Source organism: Lathyrus oleraceus, chromosome 6 (assembly GCF_024323335.1).
Source record: "Lathyrus oleraceus cultivar Zhongwan6 chromosome 6, CAAS_Psat_ZW6_1.0, whole genome shotgun sequence".
NCBI classification, from domain to species: Eukaryota; Viridiplantae; Streptophyta; class Magnoliopsida; order Fabales; family Fabaceae; genus Lathyrus; species Lathyrus oleraceus.
Genome location: NC_066584.1, coordinates 74,391,292 through 74,404,221, shown reverse-complemented (window position 1 = coordinate 74,404,221; position 12,930 = coordinate 74,391,292). Strand labels below are relative to the sequence as shown.

The following is a 12,930-nucleotide window of genomic DNA, read 5'->3' as shown; positions in this document are numbered from 1 at the left end:
AGGTAAAAGCGCTCTTATAGGTCTCATGGGTTTCACACTTATGAAAGCGCTTTTAAGGTAAAAGCGCTCTTATAGGTCTCAGTCTCACATCTATGAGTTTCACACTTATGAAAGCGCTTTTAAGGTAAAAGCGCTCTTATAGGTCTCATGGGTTTCACACTTATGAAAGCGTTTTTAAGGTAAAAGCACTCTTATAGGTCATTTATAAAAATTATAATAAATCTAATATTACAAAATCCCTGACTTTCAGAAATCCCTCTTTCACTCTCTCTCGTTCGAAGCTCTCGCTGCCCTGGAAAAAATTCCACAGAGTACCTGGAAATCTCAACGATAAACACTGCAAATTTGAAAGAGACTGCATTCGAAAGAGAAGGATTCAATACCTGGAAATCTCATTGCGTTTTAAGGTTAGGTTTTCGTGTCTTTCTGTTTTGCCCTAGAAGTCAAAGAATAGGTGGTCGATTTTGGTTTGAATGGACTTGCATTGCTACATTATGGGTTATTTATTTGTCAGTATCGATTATTAGAGTTTGTGACTATGTTTGCTTAATATTCTGTAACTTACCGAAAGTTTCATCTTGTTCTGATATAAATGATATTCTGTAACTTGCATCGCCATTGACTTAGAAATAATGTTGGGAGTTCTAATAGAATCAGTGCCTTTTCAACATTTGTTTAAATTTGCTGAGAAAGTAGGAAGGAATGAACTGATATGTTTGCACCATTGTATCCTCATATTCTAACTATTACTGAAATTTCAGAAAGTGATTTTGATGTTAAATGTTGGATACTCAAATGGAATAACTTTGTCTGCTACAGTGATATATGTGATATGGTTTCAAGAACTTAGAGCAATGTCTCATATTTTGGCAATCCTATTACATGTTGGTTTGAATGAACAGTTAAACTTCAAAATGTACATTCATATTTTGGCATAACTTTGTCTGCTACAGTCATATTTTGGCAATCCTATTTAATGTTGTAAAATGATGTTTTAATATTATGTGAATTTTTAAGATGGTCACTGTAGTGTAAAATGAACCCTGATGGACTATATGTACATTTTTCATGTGCTTGTCTGCAGGTTGTTGAGTATCGTGGTGAGCAAATAGGAGGTCTTGAGGATCTGAGGGAACCATATATGTTGTTTTCTTCCTTTATAGATAAATTCTTGCTTAGCTTTTATTACATGGTTTGCGTCTAATTGAAAACTTCACGTCTTTGCCCATTTCAGGTTCTTACAAAATCGGTACTGCGTCTGAATCTGTTAATGCAGCTTACATATTTTCTAGAAAAGATCTTTCTCGGTATGTCTTTCAGCTTAGATATTATACAAACCCAAAGCATGTGTTTAATCATTTAGTATCTAGAATGAATCATTATGTTCAATTATTCATGTTAAGCTAATGAATCAAGTTACCAAAATATGTTAGTTATGTATGTTGCTTTATTATTTGACCTTGATATGCAGGCCTGCTATACAGATTCCCTGCGCAAGCAAAGCTGTTGTAGCTGTCCGGTTCTGTCCTATATTTTTTAATCTCAAAGCGACAAACTCAGGTACTTGTGCACTTAGTATAGTTCTGTTTACAACCAGTAACTATGTACAACCAGTTATATGTGGTACTGTTCCAATTAAACTGCCTGTGTGGGATGTATTCCGTCTTAAATCTATATGACCTCTTACTAGTAAAGATCATGAGTGGTGGCCTAGAGGTTCAAAGTGATTGGTCTGAGCTAATTAGACAGCTTTATATTATTTAGCTCTAGTTATGCATTAGGAAGCAGTTATGATATTTGGAACTGTGTTTTGGTCGCAACAAGCTCTTGAGTTCTTGGAAAGGAGACAGACAAAAGACTCAAAATAGTGGGACTTAGACGAGTTTCACCCAATAAAAGAGTGTTAGAGTTGGTATTGTTAGCACTCCTTTTATTAATATTAGTCCACGTAGTTTAACTATTGATATACCGGTTCGTCCATTGACACACTAACCTTATATCCCCATCGAGTTGATAATTTAATAAAATTGATAATGTGAATTGAATTTCTTGGTTCTTGAATTTCTTGGTTCTTACTTGTGAATTGAATTTCTTGAATGATCGATTACTTGGTTCTTGAATTGTTCATGTGCATCATATAAGTTTCTTGAATTGTTTTATACGTTATGACTTATCCTTGATGTTGTTTTATATGTACAACGCTCATTCCCTGTGTTTCCGTGAGTTTGACCTTCTCGACGTTGCTGTTCGGTAAATCCGAGGTAAATTTCTTCCTCAAATTACTGGTACACTGTGATGAATTTGTCTGAAATTGCGTGAATATGTTGTGTTTTCTTGCTCCGTATTCATTCCGTGTATACTTTGGGTTTTGACAGAAACGCGTTATACCGTTTTGTACCCTAATTACTTTGCGTTAAAACCATGGATAAGACATGGATGTATTCCAATCGATTGTCGAAAGAGTACGAGAATGGGGTATCAAAATTTGTTAAGTTTGCTATTGCGCACGCCAAAGACCCCAATCGAATGACATGTCATTTTATAGCCTATGTCATTTTATATTATTCAATATATATATGGATTATTGATTATGGATTTTTATATTTTTCATTTCATTTTTATATTTTTTCTTTATTACAGGTTAAATGGCTAGTGATCAAGAAAACTCACAAGATGCAAATGCTCCTGATGATACTTCAGAAAAAGAAATTACACGAGGCATCACTATTATGAAGAGTATCATTCGTGATAGAGATAAAGCAGTAACATATAATGTAAATTGGAATGCTGATAACCAACTAATTGGGTCTAATGCTGCAAAGTTGGCAAGCTACATTGGTACACTTGTTCGTATGCACATTCCAATCACTGCTACAAGATGGAGTAATAAAGAGTTGGGTAGCGCTAAAGATAAGATTTGGACTGAGATACTGGTACAATATATGATTGTTTATATTTTCTTTATATTGACGATAATGTGTTTAAATTACTTATACTAACACACTCTATTCCAATATTTTTTCGTAGAGGTCTTTTAACATTGAAGATACAACTATCCGAAAAAAGTATATACTTCAATTGGCCGGAAAAAGACACAGAGGGTGGAAAACGTTTTTAACAAACAAGTATCTTAAGGACAAAGAAATTTTTTTTGTTGAATATGATCCGGAATATCCAGTGAAGTATGCGATCTTCATTACAGAAGAAGAATGGGTTGCTTTTGTAGCCCAAAGAAGAGACGAAAATTTCAAGAAAGTGAGTGCCACAAATCGCGAGAGAGCGTCAAATCCCACGTATGCATACAAAAAAGGGCGTTTGGGATATGCACGCTTAGAGGAAAAAATTGTAAGTATACAAAAATGCTACGATCTTATTAATTGTCTCAATGTGTTATAATTGATTATCTTATTATTTGTGTCAATGCGTAGTTAGACGAGACGAAAAGTGACGCAACATCACTTCCGCCACATGTTTTGTGGAAAGAAGCTCGTGTGGGAAAGGATGGAACTGTTAGGGATGACGTTCAACATATTTATGATGAATGTGTAAGTAGAACATTGTGTTTTTAATTAAATCAAAAGTTTAATAATATATAATTAATTTTTTATCTCCACTAATAATTTCCGATATGTAAATGAATTTCAGGAGACCCTATCTCAATCGATAAGCACAGCTGAGGACCAGGAGAACAGGAGCGTACTTAGTAGAGCACTAAATGTTCCTGAGTATCCCGGTCGGGTGAGGGGTAAAGGGCATGGTTGTACTCCAACTTCCTTGTATAAGAATCCAAGGAGAAGAAATCCTAGCAATCAAGAAGTGATGGAGACGTTGCAGGCATTACAAGCGCAAGTTCTTCAATTGCAAAAGGATAATGAGAGATATAGGTGTATGGAAAAGTGCAGTTCACAGTTGAAAGAAACTAGTGAGAAAGCCAGTATCAATTGTCAAAATAAATTTCCCGAGGTAATTATATATGTTATTTTGAAATTAAAATAGCACATTTATGTTAATTGAAATATATACACATTAAAAAGAGGTATAATTTACAAAAAGAGGTATATTGAAAGTGTTAATTATATGATCCGAATCAAAAAATGCATGATTTTATAATTTACCTATGTTATATGATTTATAGGTATTTGCTCAAGGGTCACAACAACTGAGCCAGAAAATTGGTAGTCGACAGAAAAACAAAAGGGATCTTCCAGTGACTTCTTTGCCAAAAAAAGGTGCTTTTGTGCCTCGATACCAGATATCTCTTGAAACACTTGTTGACTCATCAGATATGGCAACAGCTGGTGCTATTCGCTTACTGGATATGGAGGAAGATATCTTTGGTTATTCATGCACTGAAACAATCGGAAAAGAAGATCATTAAACACTTTGTAATGAAGATATCTTTGGTTATTCGCTTACTGGATATGGAGGAAGATATCTTTGGTTATTCATGCACTAAACACTTTGTAATGAGGTTTATGAGGGAAATCATTAATATGAATCAAATAGAGATTCCAATCACGGTATGGATTTATAACTTAGGATTTGTTTTAATATTTATCGAATATTTCATATTATTTATTACTTTTAACTAAATCATGCATATTATGTTTTGTTATGTAGTACTTTGATGAATACAAGTGTGCTCATTACACGAGACTGCAGTTGGAACAAATCAAGGAGGAATTGTGTCAATATTTTATTGAGAAAAGATTAATTAGTATATAATGGTTTCAAAATAACATGAATACTTTGATGAAGAATGGTTTCTGGTTGGCAAGTGTATAGTTCTTTATATTTTTAACAGATTAGTTATGACTCCAAATAGGCCGTATAACATATTAGTTTTGACTTGTGTATAGTTCTTTATAATTTTAGTGATATCTTTAATTTCATGGATAGATTAATGTGTTCATTCTTGTGTTGGTTTGCTTTAAAAAATTACAAATGCTTGAATTATGACTCCAAATGTGTTCAGTGCCTATCTATCCTTGTGTTGGTTTGCTTGAATTATGACTCCAAATGTGTTCATTCTTGTGTTGGTTTGCTTGTGTTGGTTTAAAAAATTACAAATGCTTGAATTATGACTCCAAATGCTTGAATTAGAGAGGCTTGATTTACAGGTTTATGGGATTATTCCCAAAAAATATTACAGGTTGAAATGGTAGGCTTAAACTGAAGGCAGCGTTTTGTTATTTTACTAGAGGAAAAGACAGCGCTTTTTAGTAAAAAGCGCTGCTAAAGGTTGTCAATAGAGAGCGCTTTTTACTAAAAAGCGCTGCTAAAGGTTGTCAATAGAGAGCGCTTTTTAGTAAAAAGCGTTGCTATAGGTTGTCAATAGAGAGCGCTTTTTACTAAAAAGCGCTGCTATAGGTTGTCAATAGAGAGCGCTTTTTAGTAAAAAACGCTGCTATAGGTGGTATATAGACAACCTTTAAGAGCGCTTTTTACTCAAAAGCGCTGCTAAAGGTTGTCAATAGAGAGCGCTTTTTAGTAAAAAGCGCTCTTAAAGGTTGTCTATATACCACCTTTAGCAGCGCTTTTTACTAAAAAGCGCTCTCTATTGACAACCTTTAGCAGCGCTTTTTAGTAAACAAAAAGCGCTGCTAAAACCTATAGCAGCGCCACCTACGGCAGCGCTTTTAAGCGCTTTTAAAGGCCAAAAAAAGCGCTCTCATAGGTCTTTTTTGGCGTAGTGCCTTATATGGCTAACATGAAGACCCTACTTGGAGTAGATCTTTTTTGTAGAGCTCCGCTGATTTTATTCAGAGATTTTCAATTGAATCCGACTCTGGAGGAATTTAAGAAATCTTTGATAATTCCTTTGAAATGGAAGATGCCATACACTAGCTTGGGTCAGGTTCCTACTATAAAAGATCTTGCTTTGGCTCTTCAGATTAAGGTCACAAACGTGAGTGCTAATTGGGAGAAAAAAGGTGATTATTGTGGATTTTGGAAGGGGTTTCTAGGGAAAGAAGTAGAAAGATTGGAAGGAATTCAAAATTGGGTGCATTTAGGAATGTATTAGCTCTTCTCACCTATGGGTTGGTATTATTCCCAACCTCTGAGAAGTTCATTGATTCAGCAGCAATAATTATCTTCTGGGTTGTATTGACAGAAAATGTGAATATGGTTCCTATGTTATTGGTTGATGTCATGTATTCTTTACATGTGTGCCATAGGTAGAAGGGTGGTACTATACTTTGTTGTCTTCCATTGCTTTACGATTGGATGACTTCACATATATTCAAAGTAAGTGCCTATATCAAGGATATGAGTGGGGATGGGAGGGCTCATACTTTGGTTTCGCATACTGGAAACTCCATCCCATGGTATTCAAGGAAGCTCAATGTTGAAGAAATCATTTTTAGTTGCGGCAACTTCCCTAATGTGCCCCTTATTGGATCCAAAGGTTGCATAAGTTATAACCCTACTTTATCTTTGCGACAATTTGGATATCCCCTGCGCAACAGGCCAGAAGACAAGGAGTTTGAGGAGATGATCTTACATGGTATGGGAATGGAGAATCCATCATTGTTATATAAATTTTCCAAATCTTGAAACAAGGTCATGTTAGAGGGGTTGGTTTAAGTAGGAGGGATACCACATCAAATGATTTTTTTGTTGTTTGGATCCAAGAAAAGGTGAAAGAAGTTAAGCTTACATTCATTGTCAAAGTTCTCATTCATCTTGTCGTGCCTGCGCATGTTCCTGTCTCCTTTGAAGAAGCTAATAAGATGATGGTTACAATTGCAAGACTTACTAAAGAAAATAAAGGGTTGCTATCGGAACTTAACAAAGCCACGGGTGAGAAGATGGTGCTTAAAAGGAAGAATGGCCGTAAGAAAGAGTTGTTGGCCGAAAGTCGATAGAGGATCCAAGATTATCAGGATCTTAAGGAGAGAGACCAAGAATGCATGTTCGAAGATGATAGTGGGTTGGGATCACTCCATGAGAATCTAAGGAGAGCCAAGAAAGAATGGCAAGATTGGAAGTACTGGTGGAATCTTACAACTAAACAAAAGAAGGAAATGAGATAGAGGCTTAAAACTTAAATCCAAAAGCTCGGTATTTCCCTTTGGGACTCGAAAGCAAGAGTGGAACAAGAATGTTGCCTCAAAAAGAGTGCTTCGGTTGCTGCTTAAATTACACCTGAGATGTTGGAACAGAAGTTCAAGGAATTAAAGGTCGCTCAAGATTGGGCACAACGCTGGATTTTTTTTTTACTCTTTACAACAAGAAGGGTCAAACTGGTTGAATGTAGGGGAAGAAATGAACGTGAGGTTGGGGGCCTACGAAGGAACTATCCACTTTTTACATGCACAAAGGAATGAATATCGAGACAAGTTCGCAAGTCTGGTAGAATTTTGTAACTAGATAACCACAGACATGACTTTAATGTTAAGGTGTGCTCTAGAAGACCTAGACAATGACAAAACTCATCCTGTAGTGATCAATTTTGTTTTATTCCATGAAGACCTGATGAAGAGGTTCAAAGAACAATCGGAAAAGCTCAAAAGACATAAGCTTGCAGTTTAACCTTTCATGTTGCACTTTCCTTTATGTTTGAATTTTTTTTGTATTCAATCCATGTACTCTACTTTGAATTGAATGAATGAAGGATTTTGGCTCTTCAAAGACTAGCATAGGATGCTACATTTTTCTTTGCATGGATACCAAACAACTGTTCACACTTCAATAGGGGTAACCCATTTCTCTCTAGTATATGCCATGGAGGTTGTGCTACCAATTGAAGTGAAGATCCCCTCATTAAGAGTCTTGGTGGAGAATGAATTAGAGGAAGCAAAATGGATTCAAACCAGGTTTGACCAGCTCAATTTGATCAAAGAAAAAAGGATAATAACATTGTGTCACAATAAGTTATATAAGAAGATGCTCAAGTGGGCATTCGACAAGAAGGTCCGACCTCAAGAGTTTAGTGTCGGTGAATTGGTGTTGAATAAGATAATCTCCCACTAGAAGGATTCATGTGGCAAGTGGATTCCCAATTATGAAGGACTATTTATGGTGAAGAAAGCTTTCTCTAGTGGGGATTTAGTTCTCACGAACAAGGATGGATAAGAGTTGACGCATCCCATCAACTATGATGCAATCAGAAAGTATTATGCCTTAGAAAAGTTATGGATAATAAAAGCTCGTTAAGCTTAAAACCTGAAAGGGTGAATTAGGCAAAAGTGAACATCCCGATGAGTTGAAAACCCTAAAGGGCAATGTCATAGCCCAAATTTTGCCCTCTCTTTTAACTTTTCACCTAACATATAACTTGAGATCCATCTATGCTCATTCATGTGCATCAGTCATTCATGATTAACATTTTCTAACAAGCATCATAGATTCAAGGTTTATGATTTACAAAACCAGGGTTTTGGGCCTAAGGATTATGGTATGGCTCATCATGTGGAGTGAAACCCTAATTGCTTGATTCTTTTGGGACCTTGACTCGTAAAGCCTATGTCATGACATTCATCTGGGCATCTCAACCCTAATGACCTTGCTCTTATGGGATCTTGTGTTTGACATTATATGAATTGACTTGGCTTCTGAACCCTGATTGTGGGTCCATGGTTTGAGATGTTGCTTGTGGAGCTTTGTGCTTTGTTTGAAACCCTAATTAGGGGTAGTTGTTACTCAGGTGCTTTGTTGGGTTAACCTTTTGGATTTGAGATTCATCAAAACCCTGGCTATTAATCTAGGAGGCTTGTAAATCATGTGACTTGCATTTAGGTGTTGGAAACCCTGGCTGAGGCTCATGACTTTGTTGCACTGCTTGTGTTGGCTTCTCACTTGGATTGAGGCTCTTAGTTATGGCTTGGCACTTTAAACTCTGACCTAGTAAACCCTAATTCATAGTGTTATCCATTTAACCCAAGTATGATTTCATTCACATTTCGTTCATTGATTTCATGTTTTCATGCTCCATTTGATCCAAGTTTCATTTCATCAATATTTCATTCATTGTTTTCATGGTTTAATTAGTGCATTACCAAGCCACTGTCTCATGTTTCATTAGCGTGCCATGATTCAAGTTTCCATTAAAGTTCATAATTTTAGAGGTCCATTTGGTTAATTCATACCTCATTCATGATCTACTGATTTCCATTTCATTCATTCATTAAAGCATGTTTTAGAGTACATTTAAGATCTTTGGTTCAAAATGATTTCAAATTGAATTTGGAGGGAAAAGTGGCAGTTCGAAATTCAAACTTGTTTCATTAGTCATGAGAATATTTTTTACTAAAAAGGATGCATTTCACTCATACAAGATCACATTTGCATTGTCCATACACATTGTATTGAAAAATGACAAAGAAAAATACATTCTTGCATAAGTTGACTTTTGGTCAACTGTTGATGTTTTGGTCAACTAGTTGACCAAAGTCAATAAACCAATTGGTATCCGTTCCACCCATCTCATGCAAACATTCCATACATTTCTTACCAAGAAAAGTAAAGTGTGGTTTGATTATGAGTCACAAACTTGAATTACATCACATTATTTTGAATCTAAATCACAAATGAGTTTTCATTACAAGTACACCACATAAGTTCAACACATAAGCATTGCATTACATGAATCATTTTATAATTTTGGTATATCACATGCATAGCATATTACATGGAAATAAAAGGAAAGAGAGGGTTGAAGGTCATGTGTTTGTCTTGAGTTTGCATTGACAACCATCATGATCCTTATGATAGAATCCTCAAGCATCTACATCGCATTGACTTTTAAAATCATGAGGCATTTAGTTCTTGCCAACTCATACCACATGCCTCAAGCTTCCAAAACTGTCACAAAGCCAACATAAGCGGGCATTTAAGAAACATCCAAGCCAATGTCATAAACCTAACAATTAGCATTTATCACAAATTAACTAGCTAGTTTATACTGCAGCAGAACTTAATAAGGAAAGCTAGTAGCAAAATAGTTCACCTCACACACTTTGGGCCTGTAGACTGCAGCAGTCCACATTCATTACGAACAGCCTTAGGCCAAACCATACAATCTGCCACATTAGCCAACAGTTCACAACAACCTTAACCATTTCAGTTTAACACACTTGCATTCTACAAAATAAAAAGCCAATTTCTAATTAATATGATAACCTGCAAATCCCAATTCTAACAAGTAACTCCATCCATCTCAATTAACAAAACTATAACCATAAAAGATAACATTTCTTACTAATAATTCTAGTCATCAACTCAGTTCATTTAATTAATTTTTCATTTTAACACAAACACATACCAATCAGATTCATTTAGTATACCATTAAACATGAAACTAACAACATGACTACAAGTTCTGACCAACAACATTCTACCTAGCTAGTTCAGTGTTTTTTTTCTTTTTCACATTAAATTCATGGCATAACATTATTGCATATTTCATAACCAACTAACACACCAACTTTTTCAAACCACCTGCAAAATCTAGATTTCAATAATCATTTCCAATTAACATTCAATTCTCTTCTAAACTAACAAAACAAATCACAAAACCAAAAACCAAGCCTAACTGGATTTTGGTTCCAATATTTAACATGATCACAACCAACAGTCTAATATTCCAACCTCATAAATCCAAACAATAACTAACTTCTCCACTCAACAAACTCTAACATATTTTCACAATGTTATTAACTGTCTAACAAAGTTTCTCATCCAAACTAACCTAACGGAAATCGAACTCCATAGTTAACTCTAACTAATTTACACTATCAACTCATAACAGAGTTCTAACATTGTCAATCTCCAACTATTATAAGTACCATCATCATCTTCTCATTGGAGAGACAAATATTTTCTCCTCACCCTTCGATTCATAGAGACTTTGTAATTCACTACTGAACCTCACATAATTTATCGTTCTGGATCACTCCAAGACCCGATCTCATGCATTCACCCTCAATTTCTCCTAAGCCCTTTCTCTCATCAAGAATAGCGAATCTGAGAAACATTCTCACTAGTTCAATGTCATACCCCAAAATTCACCATACCTTTCACAAAGTTCATCTAGGTCACTAACCCTAGTCATATACATATCATTGTGATCATTCATTTCATTTCCATAACCATGGTCCAATACAAGAGGACATGTGTCATGGATTCCAAGCTTTGTGCTTGCACCTATAAGACTCTCATGCTCGAGCATACAAGCAAGTTAACAGTAGAACACAAATGTTAATGTTGTTCATTAAAAACAACTAACGCATTTGTCCTAGTTCCACGAACTACAGAGCTCTGATCTCCTTCAAGAATAAATAAAGTTCAATGGCAACTCTATTGTATCTTTGAGTGTGCGATGTGCTCGGTATAATTCGTGTAGCTTCAGGCAAAAATTAACATCACGGTGACTTGAAAACCCGAAAGGGGGACTCAGGCAAAAATTAGGGATAAACAAAAAAATTTAAGCCTGGTAAGTCGAAAACCCAAAAGGGAAGCTTAAGCAAAAAAGGGTAAAATCTCCCGGTGAACTAAAACTCTTAGGAGCAGTTCACGCAAAAGTTAGGGAATATCCAAAGATATAATACTGCAACAGCATAAGTTAACACTACAACATAACTTAAATGGATGGGAATAATTAAGTTTCCATCTCCAAAAGCAAAGTAATTAGGACTAAGGACATATGGAAAAATAGAAAATGTTGTATTTCAATGGAAATTCAGTTAAATTTTCATTGCCATTTACTTGCTTTCTTTCTCTGTAATCTCCTCTTAAATGGATTTATATCTTCATGTAATTCATGTATAAGTTATTCTTCTTATCAGATAAAATTGTTCAGTTGAACATTGCTTCATCAATTACTTTTATTTTTCTGTTCGTTTACCTAATGTTGCTTTTATTTTTGATAAGATAAAAACATTAAAACAGTGGAAACGCCAAAGCTTTTGAAAACTTTAATTTGTTTTTATTTTTAAAAATGTCAAAAGAATATTTGTTGATTTACAACATTGCATCTGATTCACAAGATGTGGGGCATTTCCTTGATCATCTTGATCTAAATCCAGTTTGAAGTGGTTATTTCTTCTAGAAACAAGAGTCCTCACTGAAGCCTGCCAGGCGGCAAAGTAGAAATTAGAGTTTTGCAAATTATTTTTATGGTGTCAGAACTATTCAAGACAAGGCATTGGGGAATCAGAGCTTATACCCACAAAATGCATAAACTAGTATGTGCATGCATTCATTTTCTTCTTGCATATCATGTACAGAATAAATCATGCATAAACCTCAACCGAATTCAGCAACCTCTCAAAAAAGTTCAGTGTAATCCTGAACAGACCAAGATTCAAGAGTTCGTTCTCAACAGTAAAACATTTTCCTTCTTCAGTATAAGTACTTTTAGAAATTGATCATTGTTTATGATGTTGATTCTCAAGGCGAGTTTCTTTCCCAACAAGGTGATAATATTCCCCCAATCAAACTTTGGTGTCAACGAAATTTCTAATAGGTTTCTCCGATATATATCTCCCCACAGACTTTCACCTATAATTTTATCCAGCAAAATTTCATGAACTCCCCGAGCGAGTTTCATACCAGCGGGATTCCTTAAGAAAGATATCCCCATCAGCATTATCCTCAGTAATTCTTTTCGAAGTATTTGTCAAAAATGGACATCTCTTCACAAGCTAACAATCTCCATAGTGAGTCTAATGGGCAAGAGTTCCATAATATATAAGCTCTAATGAATGATCCTCAATACATCTCCAATGAGTCTCCCGTGTGTTACTTCCTAGAGAGTCTCTCGTGTTCCCCAACAATTTACTTCAGTCCAACAATTAAGAGTAATGATAAGCCTTTTGGATAACATTGACCTTTCATCCCCAGAAAGTCTCTGGGATCTTCTCACTCCCCATAGAAGTCTTATGCCAACCAATAGCAGTTGAATATGCAATTATTCCCCAAAGAAAG

General features: G+C 35.4%; 1 protein-coding gene and 1 long non-coding RNA gene across 2 annotated transcripts; both read left to right on the top strand.

Moving 5' to 3' along the window:
- The first annotated feature begins 345 nt into the window (after window positions 1-345).
- On the top strand, window positions 346-1,563 carry LOC127097482 (uncharacterized). The gene is made up of 3 exons (XR_007793050.1): window positions 346-407; window positions 1,085-1,307; window positions 1,472-1,563. It is a non-coding gene; the product is annotated as an uncharacterized LOC127097482 (long non-coding RNA).
- A 1,082-nt stretch (window positions 1,564-2,645) lies between these two features.
- Window positions 2,646-4,378, top strand: LOC127094096 (uncharacterized). Its single transcript, XM_051032965.1, has 5 exons — window positions 2,646-2,933; window positions 3,028-3,345; window positions 3,429-3,545; window positions 3,646-3,963; window positions 4,136-4,378. The coding sequence occupies exons 1-5, from the start codon at window positions 2,646-2,648 to the stop codon at window positions 4,376-4,378; spliced, it is 1,284 nt and encodes a 427-aa protein (XP_050888922.1).
- The last annotated feature ends 8,552 nt before the right edge of the window (window positions 4,379-12,930 follow it).